The sequence below is a fragment of the Colletotrichum acutatum genome (genome assembly GCF_030867785.1).
Source record: "Colletotrichum acutatum strain CBS 112980 chromosome Unknown BDZ83scaffold_1, whole genome shotgun sequence".
In the NCBI taxonomy this organism is placed as follows: domain Eukaryota; kingdom Fungi; phylum Ascomycota; class Sordariomycetes; order Glomerellales; family Glomerellaceae; genus Colletotrichum; species Colletotrichum acutatum.
Genome location: NW_026848995.1, coordinates 1025757 through 1050022, shown reverse-complemented (window position 1 = coordinate 1050022; position 24266 = coordinate 1025757). Strand labels below are relative to the sequence as shown.

At 51.1% G+C, this 24266-nt stretch overlaps 9 protein-coding genes across 9 annotated transcripts; 6 read left to right on the top strand and 3 right to left on the bottom strand.

The window, feature by feature from the left end:
* Nucleotides 1–363: 363 nt before the first annotated feature.
* On the bottom strand, nt 364–2308 carry BDZ83DRAFT_714899 (4-coumarate-CoA ligase; the record flags this gene model as incomplete). Its single annotated transcript, XM_060511679.1, has 5 exons — nt 364–707; nt 756–1465; nt 1522–1561; nt 1611–1880; nt 1945–2308. 5 exons carry the CDS (start codon nt 2306–2308, stop codon nt 364–366), a joined length of 1728 nt encoding a protein of 575 aa, XP_060372006.1.
* A 308-nt stretch (nt 2309–2616) lies between these two features.
* Nucleotides 2617–4896, top strand: BDZ83DRAFT_759609 (carboxyl transferase). Its single transcript, XM_060515147.1, has 8 exons — nt 2617–2813; nt 2878–3004; nt 3057–3124; nt 3177–3247; nt 3296–3606; nt 3662–3918; nt 3985–4078; nt 4130–4896. The coding sequence occupies exons 1-8, from the start codon at nt 2633–2635 to the stop codon at nt 4638–4640; spliced, it is 1620 nt and encodes a 539-aa protein (XP_060372005.1). The 5' UTR covers nt 2617–2632; the 3' UTR covers nt 4641–4896.
* Nucleotides 4897–5251: 355 nt separating this feature from the next.
* Nucleotides 5252–7153, top strand: BDZ83DRAFT_645902 (3-hydroxy-3-methylglutaryl-coenzyme A lyase/3-methylglutaconyl-coenzyme A hydratase; the record flags this gene model as incomplete). Its single annotated transcript, XM_060509895.1, has 2 exons — nt 5252–5688; nt 5776–7153. 2 exons carry the CDS (start codon nt 5252–5254, stop codon nt 7151–7153), a joined length of 1815 nt encoding a protein of 604 aa, XP_060372004.1.
* Nucleotides 7154–7483: 330 nt separating this feature from the next.
* On the top strand, nt 7484–10099 carry BDZ83DRAFT_10997 (fungal-specific transcription factor domain-containing protein). Its single transcript, XM_060501082.1, has 7 exons — nt 7484–7626; nt 7727–7874; nt 7939–8015; nt 8078–8248; nt 8313–8650; nt 8700–9616; nt 9682–10099. The coding sequence occupies exons 1-7, from the start codon at nt 7514–7516 to the stop codon at nt 10015–10017; spliced, it is 2100 nt and encodes a 699-aa protein (XP_060372003.1). The 5' UTR covers nt 7484–7513; the 3' UTR covers nt 10018–10099.
* A 346-nt stretch (nt 10100–10445) lies between these two features.
* BDZ83DRAFT_759599 (uncharacterized protein) lies at nt 10446–11670 on the top strand (the record flags this gene model as incomplete). Its single annotated transcript, XM_060515146.1, has 2 exons — nt 10446–10854; nt 10879–11670. Coding segments are annotated over 2 exons (1035 nt in total), but the record flags the coding sequence as incomplete, so codon positions are not given.
* A 1816-nt stretch (nt 11671–13486) lies between these two features.
* Nucleotides 13487–14550, top strand: BDZ83DRAFT_10987 (uncharacterized protein). Its single transcript, XM_060501081.1, has one exon. The coding sequence runs from the start codon at nt 13573–13575 to the stop codon at nt 14224–14226; it is 654 nt and encodes a 217-aa protein (XP_060372001.1). The 5' UTR covers nt 13487–13572; the 3' UTR covers nt 14227–14550.
* A 2703-nt stretch (nt 14551–17253) lies between these two features.
* Nucleotides 17254–19218, top strand: BDZ83DRAFT_564486 (major facilitator superfamily transporter; the record flags this gene model as incomplete). The annotated part of the gene is made up of 2 exons (XM_060503644.1): nt 17254–18026; nt 18084–19218. 2 exons carry the CDS (start codon nt 17254–17256, stop codon nt 19216–19218), a joined length of 1908 nt encoding a protein of 635 aa, XP_060372000.1.
* A 208-nt stretch (nt 19219–19426) lies between these two features.
* Nucleotides 19427–21245, bottom strand: BDZ83DRAFT_787091 (Alpha/Beta hydrolase protein). The gene has a single exon (XM_060515659.1). It carries the CDS (start codon nt 21236–21238, stop codon nt 19598–19600), a length of 1641 nt encoding a protein of 546 aa, XP_060371999.1. The 5' UTR covers nt 21239–21245; the 3' UTR covers nt 19427–19597.
* A 357-nt stretch (nt 21246–21602) lies between these two features.
* BDZ83DRAFT_787090 (uncharacterized protein) lies at nt 21603–22602 on the bottom strand. The gene is made up of 2 exons (XM_060515658.1): nt 22289–22602; nt 21603–22159 (listed from the first exon to the last, which is right to left on the bottom strand). Exons 1-2 carry the CDS (start codon nt 22499–22501, stop codon nt 21944–21946), a joined length of 429 nt encoding a protein of 142 aa, XP_060371998.1. The 5' UTR covers nt 22502–22602; the 3' UTR covers nt 21603–21943.
* Between the last annotated feature and the right edge of the window lie 1664 nt (nt 22603–24266).

The following is a 24266-nucleotide window of genomic DNA, read 5'->3' as shown; positions in this document are numbered from 1 at the left end:
AAGAGGACTTGATAGTGACAATCTGATAGGCGAAGCATTTCAGTCCATAGAAACATTCGTAAGCAGTTTCATGTCTAACTGTGTTGCATTGATCTAGCGTATGTAATCGCCGACTTAGAATGACGTTGTGAACGGAACATTTACCGCCATTGATTGATCCCACATTGGTGATTCAATGACAACTTGGTCAATTGAGTGATGTCTCTTTACTGAAATTCCAAGAATTTGATTTATGTCTATTGAGATTTAATTAAGCATGAAAACCAGGTTCGCTCGTTTGAGGGACACCCAGGATACGATAACTACTTTGCAGTATTTTCCAAAGTCTGAAGCAAAATGGAACTATAGTAAAAGAAGCTAATGCTACAACTTTGCCTGCCTCGCTGACTTGTTGAGCAGCGTGTCTCCCAAGTCTCGTATGAGATGCTTCTGATACTTTCCACTTCCAGTCTTGGGCAGACTGGTTCCAACATCAGGGTGACCGATCCAGAACACATGCTCAGGTGCCTTGTGCCGTCCCAATTTCTCAGTAACCCAAGCCTTGACTTCCGAATCAGTCAGCTTCAAAGTGCCATTCGCCGTCTGAAGAAAGCTCGCGACCACCTCGCCATATCTTTTGTCCTGGAGGCCAACGACACAAGCCTCTGAAATAGCGGGGTGGCTGAGCAATCGATCCTCGATCTCAGTCGGAGAGATGTTTTCACCACCTGCCAGATGTTTAGTTGAAGTCTTCGGAACCCAAATTTGAAACCTACCACGAATAATCAAGTCCTTGATGCGTCCTGTGATGTAAGCATAGCCATCGGTGTCGATCAAGCCCTCGTCGCCTGTGTGCATCCAAACCACTCCATTGTTGTCGACCTTCATCACTTCCTTCGTCTTTTCTTGATCTTTCCAGTAACCCTTCTGTAATGCGAAACCACTGGTGCATAGCTCCCCTCGAGTTCCACGTGGCACAATGGCTCCTTGAGCATCTACCACTTTGGCCGCAGTATGCGGGAGAGCCTTGCCCACGGACGCATTTCTCTTCTCATGAGCATCCTCAAGGGACGTGATGAATGTAACTGGGCTGGTCTCTGTCATCCCATAAGCGATCAGAATGCCCTCGACGTGCATCTTTTCGCGAATATCGGTCATCAATGCGGCTGGCACAGGAGAGCCTGCGATGAGACCTGTCCGCAGGGTGTTGATTGGAGAACCTGACTGCTGGAGCGCCTCCAATTCGGCAAGAAACATGCTTGGAACTCCAAGGAGGGCCGTCGCCTTCTCTTTCAACACAGCGGATAGTGTTGCCTCTGCATTGAAATTATCAGAGGGAAACACGATGGAACTGCCGTGGCAGAAGGAAGCAAGGAACCCCATGATGAGCCCGAAGCAGTGGAACAGAGGTGGGGGGCAGCACACAACGTCTGCCTCGGTCAGACGCATGGCGTCCCCCACAAATTGAGCATCATTCACCAAGTTGCTAGGCAATTGGATCAGCTTGGTATTTCTCACCCGTGGCTTGGCGCGGTATCTTACATATGAGTGAGAGTGGCGGCCTTCGGGCGACCCGTGGTTCCTGGAGGATGTTGAGCACAGGATGGAATCTAGACGGTAGCTAAACTCACCGGAAGTAAATTGAAGGTTCAGTGTATCCGAAGGGCGAACCTTGCGTGCTGCTCGTCTCAAGACGGAGTCGTTCATGAAAATTGACTGTCCGCGATTGAAGAAGAAACTGTAAGATTCAAGCATGCTACCTTGAGGAGCTTGTTCGAACTTTTGCAGATAGACAATTTGTTTGAGCGGAGACTGCACTTTGTCAAGACTCAAGAGACTTTCTAGGTGTGGCGACAGCGATTTTGTCCCTATTTGAGGCGACATCAAAAGGAGTTTGCAGCCTTTGGTATTGTGGAGAATTAGTAGAGGGAACACTTTTGAGGGAACCACCTTGTTTTTACTTACCACTGGCTAACACGGCATTTTTCAACTCGTCGGGCGAATACGTATTGTTGAAAACTACGTAGGGGCATCCAATACGAGCAGCCCCAAGGAAAAGCTCAATGTACTGATAGCAATTCCCCGCAATGATTCCCACACGGTCTCCGTGATGAAGTCCAACCTCAAGGATTGCTTTGGCTATGACTTTGCTGCGGTCTGCAAGCTCCCGATAAGAGAGCCGTGTAGACTGCCAAGGGACAATGACGGCAGGGCGGTCTCCATACTTTTTCGATTGTTCTTCAATAAGAGAACCAAGCGGCTTAAGAATCAGAGACGGCGAGGTAGGTCCCTGAACGAGAGAGAGCGATGCATCCGCCGAAGGAGTCATAGTTGCGGAAGGTGAAGCAAGGCACTTGACGTTGAGAACGATGGGCGAAAAAGACAACCAGTAATATGAGCTAAATGCTATTTTTCGTCTATGAAAATTAATCTACAGGCTATAAGTCATAAATACTGTTCCCCGGGTGTCTGATAGCCGACATCGAGGTGGGCCAACCGGGGCCCGAGGGGCACGCGGGGATCGGTCCGGGAGAGCGCCAATGCCCCGACCCATACTCAGAAACCCAGTACTTCTACCGAGTCACACACGACCAAGACGCAACTGACTCTGCTCAATACCCACAGCTTTACTGCTTCCCTCAATCTGATCAACATGATTGAGCAACTTTTTCCCGTCGAGAAGTCAACCGCTGACCTCACTGCATCCAACTTCCAAGCGAATCGTAAAGCATGGGAGCCGGTTTTGCAAGAATTTGACAATTATCTGAAATATGTATCCTCGGAAGGGGATGATGCTTCCACATTGAGACACCAAACGAGACACCAATTGCTGCGTAAGTCGCTTTTTCGGTATTGAAACATTGAGACATTTGAGCTGACTAGCACGGTCCAATGAAGCACGAGACAGGATTGCGTTACTGCTCGATGAAGACTCGCCGTTTCTTGAGTTAGGATGCTTCGCGGGGTTCAGAATCTCCGGGTCTAACTCCTGCGCAAATATCATTGCAGGTATCGGCCTTGTTAGGTGAGTTTACTCGAGAACGCTGATTTTTAATCCATCTCTAACAGAAAACCAGTCAACGGCCATGCCTTCTCATGTCGCATATCCCCACGCAGAGTGGAGGAGCTTGGAATGAGATGACAGGTGAGGACTTCTCTTCCATGTCTTTCGGGGCCAGACTCTTAACCCAAATCAGTCCTCAAGGTCAACCGCATACTTGAAATAGGATTCGAGAACGATCTACCTCTCATTTCACTGGTTCAGTCGGTAAGAGTGCCATCACCAACTGATAAAGAAGTATTCTAACTATCAAAGGCTGGTGTTTTCTTACCCCAACAATTCCGAGTCTTCCATAAAGGTGGTCAACTCTTTCGTGATCTAGCAATACGATCTCAGCAAGGCAAACCCTCGTGTGCCATTGTCTTTGGCTCCTCAACTGCTGGAGGTGCTTATCATCCTGCGCTTTCTGATTACACCATTTTCGTGGAAAATCAGGCCCAAGTGTTTCTAGGAGGGCCTCCACTAGTAAAGATGGCCACTTCCGAGGTGGTCACTGCCGAGGAGCTGGGTGGGGCCAAGATTCATGCATCAACAACCGGACTGGCTGACCAGATCGCCATGGACGAGTAAGGGGCTCTCGAACTTGCTTCGGTCTTGATTTGACTGACACCATTATGACAGGTTTGATGCTATTCAGAAAGCTCGCGAATGGGTTGCTACTCTGCGCACCCCGGAGCCCAGTCGCCTACTGAGCAATACGTCGGATCCTGTATCTCCCCGGTATTCCATCGACGATCTCCTCTATCTGGTGAACACCGATATCCGTAAACCATTCGATATGCGCGAGGTGTTGCTGCGACTTGTTGATGACTCTAGAATGTCTATCTTCAAGCCGAGCTACGGAACGAACATGCTGACAGCTTGGGCGGACATCCTCGGTGAGAAGCTTTGCACCACCCAGATAACTTTCACAAACAAAGTTCGCTAACACATATACAATGAAGGGTTTCGTGCTGGCATTGTGGCGAACCAGACTCCTGTGATCCATCCACATGAGGCCCTGAAAGCCGCGCAGTTTATTCGGCTTTGCAACCAAGAGTATGACTCTCATGCTTCAATTTGTTTCTTTCTTAGCTGACCGGGGTTTAGAAATACGCCAATCATTTTCCTCCACAATGTCACTGGCTTCATGGTGGGTACTAAAGCAGAGCACTCCGGAATCATCAAAGCAGGCGCACAACTAGTGTCTGCGGTAAGCTGCTCAACGGTCCCTCATATAAGCATCATCCTTGGAGCATCTTATGGGGCCGGTAACTACGCTATGTGCGGCCGGTCATACCGCCCAAGATTCCTTTTCACGTGGCCAACGGGGCGATGCAGTGTCATGGGCCCAGACCAGCTTGCAGGCGTTGTGGAAACCATCAGAACCAAGTCGAATGGCGGTAGCAAGCTTTCGCCAGAGGAAATCAAAGCCCAGGCAGCGCAGTTACGGGAGGATGCATACAGGGATTCGACAAGCTATGCAACTAGCTCGATGCTTATCGATGATGGCATCATTGACCCAAGGGACACTCGCGACGTTCTTGGAATGTGCTTGGAAATCGTGGGGCTATCTGGCCAGAAAAGCGCTGAATCACATCGCTTCCTAGCAAGAATTTAATCATATTTAGGTTATGTTGTTTGTAAATCTACAGCCCGTTTTCTGAGTCCTCTTGCTTGTTCAAATTCGCTCAAGTCTCCTTTACTCAGGCACTGAAGATGGCAGCATCACTTTGGCCAGAGACAATTACGCAATACTTTATCAAGACTTGTCTGGCTTGAAGCGAGCTCACAACATTAGAACTTATACCTCGTGTTTAAATTCAACACACTGCGGTCTTTCTCTTCGAAGCCTGTTCAGATGCGAAGGTGTGGTGTTTCGAGGTGAACGCTCGGATTCCCGAAGCCTAAGCGCGAAAGTGTGGATTTGTGTGCCAAGGTAGGGGGACTAAAGCAATTGGAAGATGACAATCTTGAGTTATCCAATTGGGCACTTGAGGTGGAAGTCGGGTATCCAACCTTAGCCGGGCGGTCCGGAATTCCGGCGTACCCCAGATTTCCAGCCGAGGTGGCATTTAGGTACGTACCTGGACCCACCCGGTCCGGGACCGACCTGCGAAGCCGACGGGAGCAATCTTGGATGGGATGGATGTACGCAAGTGCTCCTGTAAGACTATGAGAACAATCACTATTGATTTCTTTTACTAGCTTTCTGTAAACAACCATCTCAATATGACGAGTCCCAAAGCTGTTAGAATCGTCGAGGTTGGGCCCCGCGACGGCCTTCAAAATGTTAAGACTGTGGTGGATACTTCGACGAAGCTGGAATTCATCCAAAGACTACAGGGTGCAGGGCTCCAGAACATTGAGATCACGTCTGTCGTTTCACCAAAGGCTATACCGCAACTTGCAGATTGTCGCAAAATACTTTCGGCCCCTGCTGTGAAGAAGTGGCAACAAACCGATAACACACTGCGTCTACCAGTTTTGGTTCCGAATGTCAAAGGGTTACGCATCGCCCTCGAACATGGTGTTAGAGAAGTGGCTGTCTTCGTCAGTGCGACAGAAGGCTTCAGCCGAGCAAACATCAACTGTACTGTCGATGAGAGCTTGAAGCATGCCAAGCAGGTGGCTACCGAGGCCAGGGCAGCCGGGGTGCTTGTGAGGGGGTAAGTTCGTGTTTCTTTTCTGGAATGTTTGTTGGCCTTTCAGTCTCGATTTGCCGTCAGCTAACTTCATTCATCTTATGATGGCAGATACGTTTCTTGCATCTTCGTCGACCCTTTCGACGGTCCTACCCCTTTACCTGCAGTCTCCCGCGCTGTGCGAGCCTTACTTGACATGGGCTGCTACGAAGTCAGCCTTGGAGATACTCTGGGTGTCGGAACACCACCAGACGTTCGACGGCTGCTCGGTTATCTCAAGAGTCAAAAAATACATACCGAGAGATTAGCTGGCCACTTCCACGATACCTACGGGCAAGCTCTAGCCAATGTGTGGGCGGCTTATGAATGCGGTCTGCGAACATTTGATAGCAGCGTTGGCGGTCTAGGCGGTTGCCCTTTTGCACCAGGTGCCAAGGGAAATGTGGCCACGGAAGATGTTGTATACCTGTTCCAACAGGCTGGTATTGATACCGGTGTAGACCTCCAGCAAGTAGTTGACATTGGGGTCTGGATCTCCCAGGCCCTTGCGAAACCCAACGATAGCCGGGCTGGAGCGGCTCTCGCCAGCAAATCCCAGAGGTCATCGACAAGATCATCATCGAACATCACCGATGGGCCAAAGGAAGCGTTGGAGTGGGCAGTCTTGGAACAGTCTGACAACATTGTCGTTCGGCGGGCCGGGGCGAACGGTAATATCGTTCTCAACAAACCCCGAAACGGAAATACCCTCACTTTTCCGATGTTATCCGAGATCATCCAGGCATTCAAGTCATGTGAGAACGATGCCTCCATCTCTCGTGTTCTTATCAGCGCAAATGGCAAATTCTTCTGCACTGGGATGGACCTGAGCCAGGCTGCACAGGCAGTTGGCCGGGGCGGCGACGCAAGCTCGAAGCTGTTCCATGCATTGACAGACTTATTCGAGCTCATCGACAACTCTCCAAAGGTCACAATCGCCTGCATACAAGGACCGGCTTTCGGCGGTGGCATTGGATTAGCATTTGCTTGCGACATCAGGATTTCCATCAGCTCGGCAAGCTTCACGTTGTCCGAGGCCAAACTTGGCATGTGCCCTGCCGTAATTTCGAAATACGTCATCAGAGAATGGGGATTTGGACTCTCGAGGGAAGCCATGCTCACCGCACGATCTCTGACAGCTTCCGAGCTGAAGTCTGCTGGTGCCATCTCGATGGTTGCTGAGACGCCCTCACAACTCGACATCATGACGAAAACCCTCCTCGCGCAACTTCGACACTCGTCTCCCGGGGGTTCAAGCATGTCGAAAGAATTAGTTAAGTTAAGTTGGAAACACGCGGGTATGCCAGAGCAACGTGACGGAATCTCCAGGCTTTTCAAGTCAATGATGGAGCCTGGGTCTGATGCCGTCCATGGCATAGCAGAATTCCAGCAGAAGCGTAAGGTTGACTGGGATTCCTACTTGAATCAGGCTCCACGGGCAAAGATCTAGCATAAGAAATCTATTTCAGGACGTAGAAGCGTATTTCAACTCCTTTGAGAGACCACAGATTTGGTGACTTTCCAAGCGCAGAAACAAGCTGCAACTCAAAACCAGCTGTAATACCCACAACCAGGTTGGCTCATCCGGATGAAAAGAACGGGGAAGTGAATCCACCGCGCTGCTGCGGGCCGTAGATGCCCCCACGCGCACATACATAAACCCCGGTTACCCCGCATTACGGCTCAGCATTACCCCATATCAATGTCCATCGGTCACTTCACTTTGGGGCGGACGAACGCGTCTAGGACTTTAGCAACTATATTCATTACATCATTTCGTCTTGCCTTGAAAACTGTAGACAACATCAACATGGCGGAGCCCGCGGAATCATCCATAACGAGGCCAGAGAGAAGTCCAGAGTCGAGGTCACCACCAACCACCGCAGGCATCAAACGCATCCGCCAGGCCTGTACCAGTTGCCGGTAGAGTTCCAAGCCCTTCATCCCTTCGTTGGTGCAAGCCCTATCAAAGGTCAAGTCGCGTGAACTTACAGAGAAGCTGATATGACGCCATTTCTCTTAGACAGAAGAAGATCAAATGTTCTGGAGATCGACCAAGATGTATCAATTGTCGACGGGTGATGCAGCGGTGCCAGTACGAGCCCTACTCGGCGGTCTCGGCATCCCTTTCTGGGAACTCGACCGCATTGCTTCTTGGCTTGACCAAAGATGTAATCACTGTGACAGTTGTCTGGCCCCAGGAGATCAGTAAACTGACAATTTGACCCTATCTAGACGGACCTTCTACAGAGAATTTCTATGATTGAAAGCAAATTGGCTCAGTTGAGCGACCGCGAATCTCAAGAATTCAGGTATGTGTTCATCTGGGTGGTCAAATTATACAACCCAGAACTGTTGTGCTAACACAGCTTAGTTCCGCCGCTTTCAGCGAGGCTAATCTGCCTATGGAAGACCACAATACTGTGGAAGAGCAGCCTCAATTCCAATTAAAGGAACACGAAAATGTTTTAGGCGTGCCTGATTTGGTCAACCAATCATCACCCAACATCTCAACTACTTGGCGTTCGGGAAGCTCGCAGTCCCAGTAAGTCTTTCTCGGCGTCTTTTGCAGCTTGAAGGACTCTAGAAAAGCCAACATGACCTTGCAGAACGTTTAGTACATTTCCGCCGGATTCGGTAACACAGTCGCTGGTCGACACTTTCTTTCAATGGTGTCATAATCAACCATACTCTTACTTTCACGAAGGAAGCTTCCGGCAGAAACTAGCGGATGGCCAGCTTTCGAAATGTGTGCTCTTAGCTGTTCTAGCATCTTCCTTGAGGTTTTCAGAACACGAATACTTTCGAGATAACAGATCCAATGCGATTGAGGCATATGCAAGAGAAGCTTGGTTGTCCGTTCTCGGCGACCACATGACGGTGGAAGATTCTTGCAACCTCGAGGTCGCCCAAGCCACCAACATCCTGGCCATCATTGACTTTACCGGTGAGTATTTCGACAACTGGGCCTTGCTTGGTACTAACGCCTTTGTCAGCCGGCCGAACCAGCTCCGCATGGCTCAAGATTGGGATGGCGATTCGGATAGCCCAGGATCTCCAACTTATGAAAGAGCCCAGTGAAACTCTTCCTCTGGTGGAGCAGGAAGAAAGGAGGAGATCCTTCTGGTCAATCTACCTTCTCGACAAACTAGTCTCCCTCGGCAAACACAGACATTTCGCCATCTTAGACGAGGACTGCCATGCGCGACTACCTTGCGACGAGCTGACATTCCGTTCTGGCGGATGGGGCCAAAATGTGACGCTCCGTCAGCTTCTCGATTGGAGCACCGATATTGGCGTTGAAGGTGGATTTCCAGTTGCCATCTTGGCATCATCAGTACTCGCTCGCTGCACTCGAAGGCTTCTTCACGACCGCACTACCGATGAGACTCCCCCGTGGGACTCGAAATCGGAGTTTGCATCAATCACATCCCTCCTTCTCCTCGTCGAGTCCCGCCTCCAAGTCGATCAACATCTCATCAAGAATGTTGTCGATACCTATAGGCTTGATGATGGTGTCATAGATCACCCTGCTATGGGTCACGTCATCTTTGCACGCACAGTATTCCATGTCTGCCACTGCCTTCTGTATCATCCGTTCCTTGTGCGAGAGCAAGTTCGGAAAGTCAAGTGCCAAGTTCCATCGAGTTTCATGCGCCTCGCCTCACAGAAAAGCTACGAACATGCTCGGGATCTGGTCAACTTGCTACACGATGCCGAAGCAGTAGGGTGTCATCTAGGTGCTTCATTCTACGCATATTCAGCGTGTCTAGCTGGTAGCATTCTCTCGCTTCACATGCACGCCGAGAAGGATACCGAGAGCCAGCGCTACTTGGACCTATTGAGTGCAACCCAAGACAGTATATCAATACTTGAAGGAATGGCAAAGTTTTGGGATCATGCGTCCAAAATCGTAAGTTTTCAAATACTCGATGAGTTGATGTATATGATGCAATGTATGGGCTAACCTTAGTATAGCACCATCGGCTGCTAACTTTCAATGCGAACGCGTATCTTTTCGATTCGCTCCTTGACTCGCATCTGAAATCAGTCATGGATCCAGGATGGGAGAGATCCCTCTGGTCGATGGTCGATTACGGGGAGATGTGCCGAGAATCAAATCTATCAATCCCAAGTCCGAAAATACCAGCGCCTTCAGATTCTCCGAGCTTTCCAGACCTCGAACTAGAAAGTGAACAGATGCTGGACTTGGGACTTGATGTACAGCAAACATCACAGATCGACGACAACCTGATGAATTTTGATACTCCTAACATCAAGTATCTTCTTGAGCTGGCTTCTGGCGGAGGGTAGCACAGCCTCAACTTAATGCAGCGGCTCATCCTACCTACTTTTGCAAACGGATATCTCGCTGGTAGGGTCGACAAAGGGATTGTCATGCTAGACGGACACACACATTCATAGTGTGGCATTCTAGAAGTGGCCTTAAGCTACTAGGTACTGTTGAAGGAATCATCATGTTAGAGAGCAAGCAAGCAGTGACGCAGAAGCGTACCTACCTTACTGAGGGCAACTTATATCCATGGGTAGCGAGGAAGTTGACGTCAAAGGGAGGAAAGAGCAATGGAAAGACGAAATTCGACTGTCTTAGCTATCCACTCAAGGTGTCTACCTCATGTCCATCTTTCTTGACGAGCATGGAAGGTACCTAGTAGGCAGCACCTACATCCCTAGGCAGTACTTTAGGCCGGGTTGCTTTCACAACTGACTTTTGTTTGTCCCTTTCATTCCGCTCTTTCCTCTTTGTCACACACACAGTGCCACACCTTTTATCAAGGTCAAGTAGAATTCAAAGGCAGGCGATATCTTCACTTAGTCTACTTAATTCCCCCCACCCTGCGAAGACTTTTCTTCCTTCCATCACCGCACACCAACCCGCCAACATGGACCCCAACAAAATCAATTGGAAGGATGCCTTCTTGTTCTTTTACTGGGACTTGCGCGATGAAGATTCAGATTCTCCTCTTGCAGGCAAAGCGAAATACGACAACTTCGTCATGGAGTTCTTGAAGGGAGAGCGCTTGCCTCTCAACACCCTGTCCCGCCCCAAGTCATGGAATCACCTACTATGGCACCTCATGCGATCCTCCCTGTATCAGACAGGCAAGTACCTACAACATTTTTCTGCGCGTCACATTCTGACCTAACTTTCAGGCCTGAACTTGGGAGAAAACGGCAGCAAGAGCAACTACAATTGGCTCTACGATTCTCCCTCTGAGACCGAAGAACCCTGGGTGAACTGGATGGAATTCCTCGACATCTACAGCGAACAAGTCGAATTTGACGAACGAAGAGAATACGTTAATCGCATATCCTGGGTTCTGGATTACCTGGAGGAACGCGCATACGCAAACATCCATTGCAACTTGACAATGAACGAGGCCTGGGCCAGCAACCCCTATCTTCTGGAATTCGGAGACAGTCAGGGTCTTCGGCTTGACTGGGCGGTGTCGCTGCCCATCACTGGGGCTTCATCATACGAACTAGGATTGCCTTTTATTCTCGACCAAGGGTTCACCATCAAACATGAGGTCGCTTCGAACGCCATCCGTCTTCATTCTGATAGAGACCGGCTAGGAAATCGAATCTTGCTCAGCGCAGCACACTTCTACTACACGAGGATACTTCGATGGGCTGAGTACATGTCGGATCAAGGCAGAGTTTCGAGCATTGGCAACTTCTTCCTAAGAGGTTCCGAGATTCGCCACTGGTCGAAGCCGTACAAAGCCGCTGATAGATTGCGCATCACGAAGGAGCTGTGGGAGAGCATCAGAAGATAGGCCAACAAGGCTAGCTGTCGGATTGGACTTCCAATCTGACTGCGAGTCAAGGAGAGTGCAGGGGCAAATTCGACCCTCAACTAAACTCCAATCGACTCTCCCACCTACAGTTCGAGCCTCCCTTTTACATACCACGCAGAATCAATCAATAGACAGCAATTGGCCCTTCGTCGCCCACAGAACCGGACGGTTCGACCCAACAACCCTGTGATAGGGATACCAACACTGGGGCTTCGCAAGCCTAGCGGACTGCTTTTGAAGGGAGAAGAAGGCAGAGGCCATTGAATGAGATGAGCCTCGAGATGGCAGTTACATTTAGTATCTTGGGCGTTCTCGGGCGAGACGGGTACTGCAGTTTCAGGGTTGAGTTGCCAATCGCTCTGGACGAACACCGCCACGCAAAATAATGGAAGACCTTTCTCCGAAGGAAACCTGGTAGAACTAAATGAATATTTTGCCAGAATGAAATACTGCCTCGAGAGTGTTGGCCTTTTGCTTTGTGACATAGTTGTTTCTTAAGCGAAGCGATCATAGCCCGGCTTCAAAGGCCTACCTCCCACATCCGCGAGCAACCCGGGCAGTGGAAGTCAACCCAGTCTATTGGATGCGTATCATGGTCGCTAATCAAGGCCGGTGCGGTCAACAGGCGAGACGCATCACCTTACCTTACTTGGCGGTGCTGAAGGTGTCTAGGTTCCACCTTTTCCCCTCCCGTCACCAGAAGGGCAGGAAGCCTGAGGCGTACCTTCCGCAAACGCCACGAGGAGCCCTCATGTACCCCGTCAAGTCCATTCCTGTCACCAGCCAACAGGCGCCCCCCTAGGTCGGGGGGTCAGGGCAAACTGGCTGGGTGGTGGAGAGGTTAATGGTCCAACAATTATACGACAACCAGCCTACTCGACGACAGGCTTAGCGAGTACCCGAGTTCGAGTCCCAGCATGAGCACTAAGAGATGTAGCCCCCAGTTCAGCACCGGGGGGGTGAACTCTTTTGCTTTTTTGGTGCTTTGGATCTTTTTATGTGCTTATATGATGGAGGTCTAAGCCACCGTACTTCACTGACGACTGTTGCTCGCCTGTTGACCAGTCCCCTCGCACTCCCCTCGAAGGAGAGGGCCCGTTTCGGGTTCCAAACATAGACCCTGACTTGAGTAACGTAGCTCAATGGTTTTTCGTTTTATTTCCAAGTAGAAATGCGCCACATTGGTATGATACCAGGTAATTCCTTTCTTCTTTTCTTCAAGGCGAAAGAGGTTTCATGTGTGAAAGACAGTGCCGCCTCCAAGCCGACCTCGACGACCGAAATTAAACCCATCGTGAAATGAGAATAGAAATTTACGGAAACCCTAAAGAGTTGACAAGTTTCCCGTAGATTGGCAGTTGCAATGTATGGATATATATATATCACCTGTTCAAGAAGCATCAAGACCAAGGTACTCCTGACATCGACCGATATACCATTCAAATCACTGCCATGGGTTTGATGACACTAGTCCACTTGGTCTTTCTCTGCATCGCGCTTCACCAGTTGTTGAAAACAATAGCCATTTGGCTGATAACTGGCAGTTGGCACACTCTCTGGAGGATCCTACCGTGTATCGCAGACGACGAACAGTTCAATATGACCGACCACGGGACTTCACTCAACTGGAGCGACGAGTTCTCCTTCCTCATCTTCGACTACTCGCTCCTCTCTGACGATGAGACTTTGATCCGACTCTTCCTCGCATGCGTGATGATCAGGCACCAGTCAATCAGAAGCAAAGACAAAGAACAGGATGTAGATCCTTCACATTGGATATACTACCCCTGGCGGGTCATGGAGGCTATCAAGCCGCGTTTTGGTATGTATCGGGGCATCTCTCGATTCACTGAGCTTCATACCAGGTATCACTAACGTGTTCGGTGTGGAAGTGCAAAACGATGGCGACTTTCCAATCGAATTGAACTCTGAAAGCGCACCCCCTAGTCCAGTGCCCGTTCCCGGCGTTGGTCATCATATTGAGCAAGGTAAGCGGCTCACACACCCGCCTCATGACACCGACCTACCCTCTCCGCGAGACAATTCAATGCTCGCCTACCTCCGCGAGGAGTTCGACAAGGGTAGCGCGCTCACCGGCGAACCATTCAACATCCGGTACGAGCTAGGTATGTTCCACCGGGACCTCTGCCAGCGACTCACGATGTACCACTACCACCGCCTGCGCAGCGTCGGTCCCATCACAAGACAAGTCGTCGCTGCACGAGCCAATAGCCTCTGGGCGAGCAACCCGTCTCTCCGCCGCTTCGAGCAGCAGCACGAGACGGTACCATGGGGCGTTCCCGTGCCCTTTCTAACCTTCCGGCTTCTCAGCTTTCTCCCGGCGCCCATCGAGCCCGGCCCAGGGCTGGAGCGGTCGTGGGTCAGTCAGTTCCAGATTGTCTGTAGTCCAATCGCCCGCATCGCCTACGTCCGGATTAAGCCGGGCCGTGGTTATACTGTGAACGGGATGACGGTCGAGGAGGCGGAGTGGATGATTGGCGGGATGAGGCTTCTCCACGTGGAAATGCTGAGTATCTTGGGGCTCTGTCGTCACCAACCGATGTTCTGGTCGGGTGAAGATTTGGCTGCGTTTGCGCAGGATGTCTTTGATGGTGCTGCGGTGAAAGGGAGAGTTCATTTGGATGCGATCTCGAGTGCCAAGGAGCATTGGAGGCTTATCCGGGAGATGGAAGGTGTTTGATCTCCCTTTAGCTTTTTGGGCGGACTGAGAGAGAGCTTCAATGGGAGCATTTTGTCGTTTATTATTGCTTTCCTGAATCAGGGTAGATTTCTTCTAGTTTGTTAGTCATGGTAGACTTTGGGTGGTCGATGTTCAAGTATCCAATCATTGTTTTTGTGTTTCAACTCTGAAATATGCACCCGCAAATCGAAGAGTGCAAGCATCCCATTTGCTTGACTTGTCGCTAGATAGGAAGTGGCAGACGACGAACAAATAAACCGAAGTGGAGGTAGAAGTTCGAACGTGGAATCGTTGTCTACCCCTGTCGCCAATGCCGGACGGATCGTATTGGCATCGGTGATCGTCCGTCGGCCAAGGAGGTCAAGCTCCGGAACATTGAGAATCGTTCGCTTGGCGAAACGGGGGCACCGTGGTGGCGATCCACTTCGCGACCAGTCCGTCAGGGTCAGCCGACCCGGACCGTAAGTCCGGAGGGCTGACGGGGGCGTGCAAGCATTTCAAGAGGATTCTTCGCTCGAGTTCCTAACTTCTTATCTTGAAATCCATGATGGGAGATCAAAATACTCACCGCAACTACGCGCTTGCGATTATTTTTCGTGGCCGTCGGGCGAGATTGTTTTTCCTCCGCGACGGATTACCTGTTCAGGCTCTATGCATCCATCAACAGGACTTTCAGTGGGTAAGCCTGCGTGATTGGTCGCTGCAACGAATGAGGAAGGGAGAATCGGATTTTGCATTTCACGTGGACTCGTGGAGTCTCCAGACCCAGATATGTCTCGAGGCGGAGGAGAATGGAGGGAAAGGTGGAGGATGGGAAGTTAGAAAAATCGTGTTACATAATCCGTCGCCCGAAAAGCCGGGCTCAATCGGAGGATTCAGGGACATTCTCTACGATATGGTGTGCTTCATTGGCTAATCTTGCAGGATTATCTGGACCTGAATTACAGAACGATCATTATACTGGAGCGGTCGGCAGATTGAGGAGGGGAAAGGTAACGTTGACTACAGGCGTACGTGAGTCGTGAGGTGATGTCGTACGAGGCATCCACATGCAATGAACCTGAATGGCGGCTGCAATAACCTTGGTAAAAGCAATAAAATATAAAATATAAAGTAGAGAAAATGAGAGAGTTAATTGAATGGTTGGTTGATGATGGGCTCGGAATGCTTCGGTTGACTGCGTTTCATCGACATTCGGGCCGTCAGGAGGCATCCGAATCTTGGCAACATCCAGGCGCCGGCTGAGGCTGCGGGAGTGGCTGATCGTCTAATCCTTTTTGCTTTCACTTTGACTAGCTGGCTGAGTAAGAGTTTGGCTGTGCATATGATGTCGTTGAAATACGAACAAAGCAAGGGTTAGACTGGCATGGCTCATCTCAAAACCCCCGGTTTATCCTTATCTTCCTTCATGCCATTGTTGCACGCATCGTTACCTACAGCAAAATAGTAGTCGCGCATCAATCAGATGATGTTGCGGGGAGTGACTGAATAAATGGAGATAGGATGGGCATGTGCGTTGGAGCGTCCCATGGAGAGAAGGAAACGAAGGCTGGAGAGAAGCTGGAGAGAAAAGACTGGAGTGCCTGGTGGAGATGCGAGAGAAAGAACGGCTGGAGACGGCACCGCTTAATTACACTGCATCCCGTTCTGTGCGAGTTCGGGCCCACTGGTCCAACGACGTCATAATGTGTGTCCATTGGTGCTATGCATTCCGCTTTGCCCAGTTTGGCAGCCCGAAAAGGTGACTGCCTACTGGTGTCATTGGGGAGTTTAAATAGAGAAATGGAGACAGTCGTCCCAGAGCAGCTAAGCATGGGAATAAGAAATCGGGGAGAAGTAAAAAATTTACGACCATGGATCGTCATTGCTAAATCCTTGCGGATCTCTCTTTCTTCTGATGTGCCAATCATGGTGTTTCTTGACTTTGCCAGGTACAGCTGAGGGCTGCCTGCCACTCCCGTCGTGAACTGCGACGCCACTAGAGCCGCGCAAGACAAGGCACATTCATGAGTACGGAAAGGTGCCGTGGGTGGTAGGTATTTTCCACGGGCAAACAAGCTTTGGAAGCCGCCCTTCGCCAAGTCGGCTGCCGCTCTACCGCAACTTGGCACCAGCCTCAAGTACGTACCTCCCACCTCTGACGCTCCTCTGGCAGGAGCCGAAGCGCGAACTTCCACGCACCACCAAAACCTGCGTCCGGATGGGCAGCGTGACTGGAATTTGACAGCACCGAAACGGTGTCGACGATTTCAGCCATCAAAATCTCACTAGAAGAAAACGTTTCCAAGGGCAGCGTCAAACTTAATTACTCCACATATTGGCTAGACTGCCACGCTATGCTTGTTCCTCGTTGGCTCCTCGCAAACCACTACATCTCGACCCTCCTCCGGACTCCCTCCGGCGAATCCACAATGTCGACGATCCGCACCCATCCCCGATTTTTCATCACAATTGTCCTGTGACCGCTCGCGACTGCAGCTTCCATTGAACGGTCGACGCTACCTTGGTTCTCAGTTTGCTTACTACATTGCCCTGCTACGGTAGCCTTCTGTCTATCCTTCAACTCGCCCGCGCCCGTATCCCACACACCCACGCCCCCTCCAACGCTGCGTCTTGTTTAAGTGGGACGTGCTGCGCTAGAGGTTGCCTGTTTCGCGCCACCGACAATGGACGGTGATGTCACGGGTGGGCGACTGCACGTTTGGGAAGCCGGCAGGGCATGGCTCGATGTCGACAGCAACAGGCGCGTTGGGTCATGGCGGCAGGGTCTGCGTCCCTCGGCTTCCGTCCGAAGTTGACCGCCCCATTGATATATCTCGAAGCCTCGCCCGAGCATTCAAAGTTGGTTGATCCCTTGGTTCTCTCGAATCATCCAGAATTTTGGTCTCTCTTTAGGTTGTCCATACGCCTGATTATCTCTCTCATCCTGCTTCATCCTCGGCTGTTCTCCTGAATAACAGGAGGCAGCGACACACTCACCTCCTCTTGGCCATCCTCCACCTTATACCTACATGATAACAGCTCAACATGGCTGGCACACGATTTGCTGAGGAACCGCCTCAGGTCATTAACCAGGCCGACCTCGAAGTCGCCAACGAGAAGCTCGAGTCCCGCGACGAGCGTAACGTCAATGGCGATACCAGCGCTAGCGACACAGCAGCTTCAAAAGAGCACGATCCAACTATTGATCACTCAGAGCACCTGAATGGCAATGGAGCCCCCAATGGCAACGGTAATGGCGCCAAGCTTGAGAAGCTAGGCACCTACGATAAGTACGAAATCACCGAGGACGACTGCTACGAAGAGCTAGGCTTCTGTTTCCCCAAGTGGAAAAAGTGGTACATCCTCACCGTCATCTTCTGGGTCCAGGTCTCGATGAACTTCAACACCTCGCTCTACTCCAATGCTATTGGCGGCATCTCGGAGGAGTTCAACGTGAGCGCCCAGGCTGGTCGCTGCGGTGCCATGATCTTCCTCGTGCTATACGCCTTTGGCTGCGAACTCTGGGCCCCGTGGTCCGAGGAGTTTGGCCGCTGGCCGGTTCTTCAGCTCTCACTATTCCTCGTCAACATTTGGCAGATTCCCGTGGCTCTGGCACCCAACTTTGCCACCATAATGGTAGGTCGCGCCTTGGGCGGTTTGTCGTCGGCTGGCGGCTCCGTCACACTCGGTATGATTGCCGATTTGTTCGAGTCCGACAAGCAGCAGTATGCTGTCGCATACGTCGTCTTCTCCTCGGTCGGAGGATCCGTTCTGGGTCCCATCGTGGGTGGCTTCACTGAGGAATACTTGCACTGGAGGTATGTGCCATCTGGCAAACACTACTCTGATTGACAGCAACTAATGTATGTGCTTAGATGGTCCATCTGGGTCCAGCTCATTTTCGGAGTTGCTGTCCAGGCCGTTCACGCCCTTACCGTTCCCGAGACACGTACAACCATCATGATGAATCGCATCGCCAAGAGACGCAGAAAGGAGGGTAACCCCAACATCTGGGGCCCCGACGAGCTCGTACCCTTCAAGGACCGCTTCTCGGCCAAGGAAGTCATCACGACCTGGATCCGTCCCTTCAAGATGTTCCTCACCGAGCCCATTGTTTTGGTGCTGTCGCTTCTGTCCGGTTTCTCTGACGCTCTCATCTTCATGTTCATCCAGTCGTTCGTCCTCGTCTACGGACAGTGGAACTTTACCACCGTTCAGGTCGGGCTGGCCTTCATTCCCATCGGTATCGGTTACGTTCTCGCGTGGCTCCTCTTCATCCCAGCCATCAAGCGCAACATCAAGGAGCGTGCGGCCAAGCCTAACGATGACAGAGCGCAGTACGAGTCTCGTCTTTGGTTCCTGTTGTACACCGCGCCTTGCTTACCAATTGGCTTAATTGGCTTCGCCTGGACTATTCAGGGACCTCCCATCCACTGGATCGGCTCTATGGTCTTTGCAGCAATTGTCGGTATCGCCAATTACGCCATCTATATGGCCACCATTGACTACATGATCTGTGCCTACGGACCTTACTCCGCGTCAGCGACTGGTGGCAATGGTTGGGCCCGTGACTTCCTCGCAGGTGTCCTTACCGTCCCTGCCACGCCTTTCTTCACCAATATTGGCGCAGGCACTGGGAAGAACCTCGAATATGCCTGCACGATCCTCTTCTGCATCTCCTTCATTCTCGTTGTCGCTGTCTATGTCATTTACTGGAAAGGTCCTACCCTGCGCGCCCGCTCGCCGTTCGCACAGAAGTTGGCTGGTGCCAGAGATGATGCAGGCGGTCGTCGTGTCAGCCATGTTGGAGGTGCAGACAGGCCGGCAAGTATTGCTTCGGGCGCTTCTGGCGCCGAGCGTCCTGATCGTCCCGTGTACGGTCGTTCTTATAGCCAAAACTCGCGCTTCTTTGGCGAGAATCGCGTTACGCCCCGCGGCACTCCCAGGGGTACTCCCTCTGCCAGCAGACGTAACAGTTACGTTGGTAATAGACGCCAGGTCGCAAAGTAATGTCTATTCCATGGGGAGCCCTTGGGCCTCATGTAGGCTCCAAAAGTTGATTTCACGATCTTTGATACCCTACACCTAGTCTTATTTAGCTAGACATAGTCATAATACAATCAATCATGAATACCACAGCATACCGCATATAGCATATAGCCTCTGTGTCATGCATGTGGTATCACTCTTTCAGCCGACATTTATACCCAGGCCTAATGCTTTACATGTCACTATATCTCAACCTGGTCAGAGAGTAGTCAAGGATCGCAATCTTTTATAAGCCTTGAGCAGTCACCTTTCAGGCTGCGAGTGTTCCCCCTCAACAAAGTGCTTCTGCGAAGCTGACAATACCGATAGCCGATTGCCAGTCGTTAATCAACACAACCTCCTACGGGAAAGGATCATACTCGCCTAATCCCGTACACACACTATCCATATCAACGCCATCAATCCGCTCCACCACTTTCCCACCCGCTCCAAACCGAAGGACGTCTCCCCCGTTCGCCTCACTCACAATCCGTGGTTGCCATCCGAACTCCTTCTGCGGACCATGATACGGGTCCTCAGCAAACGCCATGATGCGATCCTGCATCGCGTGGCTCACCTCAACCTCGAACTCCGTCGTCGGCGCAATATGATCCAACAGCCCATATGTTCCAAACACCAAAGGCGTCTCGCTGTTGTGATACGCGCCCAGCCAATCGTACACATTCAGATTAGGGAACTCGGCCGCATACTGGAACCGGAACACGGGGGCCTCGGTGGTGCTCAGCTGATTCCGCGCGACGGTGGCGGCGTACGCCGCGCACACCCATACGACGTCAGCCTCCGTGACCAACGGCTGCCAGGGCCCTTCTGTCAGGTTCTCCTTCGGCCAGGGGACTAGTGAGGAGAATTCGTTGGCTGTGAGGGAGATGAGGACCGGACGGCGGGCTAGTTTGCCCTCTGCTGCGCGGGCCTCGTAGTCGCGGAAGATGATGCGTTCGTCCTGGACTAGGGAGAAGAAGATTGCGGGCGCCTCGCCCCGGTCGGTGTACTGTCCGATGAAGTTGCTGATTTGTGTTGGGGAAACCCGGCGCATACAGTCCAGCTCCGCCGTGCCGTCTTCGTCTTCGCAGTCGGCGCCGCAGGGGGATCCGCAGCCTACGTTCTGCGCGACAAAGGTGAAGTTGGAGAACGTCGTGTCCGCTTCGATGCCGGACTGAGCGACGCCGGATTCCATGTAATATGACTGGGCGATCGGGTCGTCGTAGTACGCGTAGGCATGGATATCTGCGCTGACGGACCCTGCGGACCGGCCCCACTGCATGATGCGGTCCGGATCGCCGCCAAAGGCCGCGATATTCTCCTGTACCCATTCTAAAGCGGCGCGCTGGTCTAAGATGCCTAGGTTTTGAGATATGCCTTCCGTGGCTAACCCGCGCGCGTTGGGGAAGCCAAAGATGTTGACGCGGTAGTTAATCGTCACGATGATGGCAGACTGGGAGCGCTCGACCCACGACGTTGGGATCTGCCAGGGGAGGTCGATGCCGCCCATAATGAACCCGCCGCCCGTCATGAAGAAGAGGACGGGGAAGCCTGCTTTTGTGGGCGGTGGGGTTGTGGGTTTCCAGATTGCAAGGTAGAGGCAATCTTCGGAGGTTGCTTCGCCTTCCAGGCCCGAGGTGTCGTTTTGGGCGCCGTTGTAGATTAGGTTTCCCTTTGTGAGGGGCAGGTTCCACATGGATTCTACGGACGATACGAATTGGGGGCATGACGGTGGGAATTTTGTGGCGTATTGGGGTCTGGTGGTGTTGTTTGGTTGGAGCTTTGCGGGAGGGAGCCAGCGGCGGGATGCGACGGGGGGTTCGGCGAAGGGGATGGAGCGCCATTGGAGGGTGTTTGGGGCGTCTGGGTCGACTATGCCTGTGAATGTTCCGGTTGAGGTTCTCACGGTGAGAGGGTTATTCGAGTGTGAAGAGTTGGTGTTGCTGGCTGCTGAGCGGACGCTCGCGACCGAAGCGAGGAGGGATAAGATGACGAGCTTCATCTTGAGATTGGGCCTGCTGCTACCAAGAGTTTCAGACCACTCGAAAATTAGCACGTCTGTTGCAACTAGATATATATGATCTCTAGACTCTTATCTATACTTGGTGTTGGATGCCCCGCCTCGCCCGGCTCTGGTGATCTTGATCTCGTTCTAGAAGGTAGTAATGCGACGCGCATGTGGTCAGCAATCCTTTGAGAGGAAACAGGGCAACTGCTAGCGAGTTATTTAACGAATTCAGACTTGGCTATAAGCACTTAGCCTTGAGGTGAAATTCGGGGCGAATTAAACCATAACTTTTCATCTTCCGTCTAACTTTCTTTCTTTTAGTAGACGTCTACGATGTTGGTAGTTGACTTCCATCATACTCGCAAATATTGTAGTGTGACGATAATCGCTCGACCCAATCAGTCGCTAATGGAAATCGACAATCTCCTGGTCTCACCGCGATCTATCGGAACTCAGATTTGTTAATAACTCTAGAATCTTCGTCATGCAGCTTTCTCATCTCGAAGTGATCAACATAGGCACACTACAGCCGTGCGTCGCAAGATTATTGAGGCTAAGCTGGAACCTCCTGGCAATTCGAAGTGAGTTCAGCACCAAGAGATTTTCAGTGTTCCTCGCAAGCTTCCTATCGGCAGTCTTCTAAAATAAAACACCATGATCCCATCATTCTGGCCCGATCCCAGTTCGCCTTGACTGCGACTAGCACCTGTACCAGCACAAGAAACTATGCCCAGTCTGCCCGCTCGGAGGCGTGTAACACTTCCCGCTACCAACAATAGCGTTTCCAGTCTCGCCAATCTGGTTTTGGCAATTGCTGTCATAGTACAGGTGGCAGTTGGTCCCGTAGGTCCCGTCGCCGACGGCTCTGAGGCTGGCGATGGCGTCGGAGGAGGAGTAGCATTGTCCGCTGCATCTCTGTTGTGAGAATTCAAGTCAGTTTCGTATCTTTGAAAGATTATCCCACCTTATGTTGAGTAGTGACGAGAGAGAGTCTGAGAGGGGCGGAAGGGGGCAGGGAGAGGTGTTCAAGGGTTTGAGACATACACCGGGTCCGATTGCTCCGATTTGGTCGCTACAGCCGGTACCGCGGTAGTACCGGCCGCATTGGCCGTTGACGACGCCGGGCACGGCGCAAGCGGCACGGCGCTGGAGGTCCGTGGCGTCGAGGTTGATCACGTCTGACGAGGTGCCTACGGCGACAGCAGCGCCCGTGGCAAGATTCGCGGCCAGGAGAACCACGATATTGGTGAGAAGCATTTTGAGAGGCTTTGATTGGGATGAGGGTTTTGGGGTGGTTGTTGAGCTTGCTTCCAGAGATTGGAACAGCGGCTTTGGCCTTCTCTATATAACAAAACTAGCATGTTGAATCCAGATTACGGGTCTGTTGCAAAGGCTATGTCATTCTCCAAGGTCCTCCTGATCTCGTTTGACAGTTTCACTGTGTCACGACCTCGCTCACTAAGATGATTCCCGCATTCCGACGCATGAGCTGCAATGTTCCCGCCAACGACCGTAGCGGCGTAAGCCAAATCTCACGATGTCTGCCCTTCCCCACTTCCCATTTTTGGTTGTATGAATCAAACGCACGCACGCAACAGTAAGCCCTAGTGGATGGTAGGACTGGTGCCCTCCTTAATGTTGGAGCGGCACAGAAACATTGTACGGCGGGATAATAGCCTATTGAGTACGAGGGGAATGATCATCCACCTAGGTCGATATTGTTTGGTCAAATCTCTGGTCTACCATCTGTTAAGTGGTTTTCACCTTGATCAGATTTCACCCCATTGCGAGAGCTGAGACACAGTTGTTCTCACAGTCGAGTGGTAACTTGTCAAGTAATGCAACATAATCCGAACCAAAGTTGCCATTGTGTTGGTACTGTTGGTAAGCCACTATTTTCAGTCTATCCAACCCGACTTCCATCCATTGAGGTTCTTGATTGGGTATCGAGGCGTTAGTCTAGGCTCTGTCTCACATGATGGGTCAGATTCAATGACGAAGTAAGTCGTTCTGATAGGCCATGTTTGATAGCCTATGCAATAGCTTTGACATTTACCGGTAAGACAATACTATAGGCCTTCACTGAGATGGCCATGTGACCTATGGCGATTTAGGAAACGTGTTTCAGCAACTCCTCAGCTGTGAGCAATTCCAAAATGATACAACGTCATAGGAATGCGCCGAGGATTGATTAAGTCGATAGGAACCCCTATGGTCCAATGATACTTGCCTAACTCTAGAACACCTAGTCGATTTTGGTATCTGCCTCCATGTTGCTTACAATACCTCTTAACAACAAACAATGTATGAGAGCAGTAAGCATGATCTCAAAGGAATCACATCCGGACTTTCGCTGGACGCATCTTTCGGCGTGAGCAGAGTTGCTACATAGTGAGGTATTACGAACAGCACCAGGTGCTGATGCTCGTCAATATTAAGCAGCTCTGTCTATGTATAGAGAGAAGATTTGACTTGCCATGGTCAATGCTGCAATTTCGGGTGGAAATGAAAGTTCCGTGAATCAATAACGTTCCGCAGAAAGAAGTTGTCTCAACATCAGTCCATGAGTGACTTGGAGCCGTTGATTATCATACGTGAGAAAGAGTTACGAGACACAGTTTATAACATGAACTCTTTGAGATTCCCTGCTTTCTTTTGCATATTTATACGTAGATACACGTCAAAGAATGATAGGCCTATCGTATATACGTCTTGCGGCCACGACCGGCGACAAGCTGCCCCGCGAGACACGTCATACGATGTGGCTTGTGTGCATTATTCTACTCGCCTGACTATCTTGTCTCTCTCCAGAAACGATCTGAGTTTGTTTCGGTCAACTTCCATACTTTCTTCCTAGAGATCGCTCTTGCTGACGGGCGACGGATTTTGGCCGGACTTACACGGCCAACCACAATAAAGCTTCTTACTTCATCTGCATACATGCTAATCTCGAGGGACCTTTTGGAGGCGGATTTGACAGTGAATCTAGACTCGAGGCGACAATGGCAAAGAGTCTAATTTG

Excerpts from the sequence above, each read along its gene's own strand:
- BDZ83DRAFT_787090 (XM_060515658.1), bottom strand. The coding sequence starts at position 22,501 with ATGCTTCTCACCAATATCGTGGTTCTCCTGGCCGCGAATCTTGCCACG. Across the intron at positions 22,160-22,288 it reads TCGGAGCAATCGGACCCGGT|AGATGCAGCGGACAATGCTA; the intron begins GTATGTCTCAAA and ends TTCTCACAACAG.
- BDZ83DRAFT_759609 (XM_060515147.1), top strand. The coding sequence starts at position 2,633 with ATGATTGAGCAACTTTTTCCCGTCGAGAAGTCAACCGCTGACCTCACT. Across the intron at positions 3,248-3,295 it reads TCATTTCACTGGTTCAGTCG|GCTGGTGTTTTCTTACCCCA; the intron begins GTAAGAGTGCCA and ends TAACTATCAAAG. Across the intron at positions 3,607-3,661 it reads GACCAGATCGCCATGGACGA|GTTTGATGCTATTCAGAAAG; the intron begins GTAAGGGGCTCT and ends CCATTATGACAG.
- BDZ83DRAFT_10987 (XM_060501081.1), top strand. The coding sequence starts at position 13,573 with ATGCTCGCCTACCTCCGCGAGGAGTTCGACAAGGGTAGCGCGCTCACC.
- BDZ83DRAFT_787091 (XM_060515659.1), bottom strand. The coding sequence starts at position 21,238 with ATGAAGCTCGTCATCTTATCCCTCCTCGCTTCGGTCGCGAGCGTCCGC.
- BDZ83DRAFT_10997 (XM_060501082.1), top strand. The coding sequence starts at position 7,514 with ATGGCGGAGCCCGCGGAATCATCCATAACGAGGCCAGAGAGAAGTCCA. Across the intron at positions 7,875-7,938 it reads TTCTTGGCTTGACCAAAGAT|ACGGACCTTCTACAGAGAAT; the intron begins GTAATCACTGTG and ends GACCCTATCTAG. Across the intron at positions 8,249-8,312 it reads TCGGGAAGCTCGCAGTCCCA|AACGTTTAGTACATTTCCGC; the intron begins GTAAGTCTTTCT and ends ATGACCTTGCAG.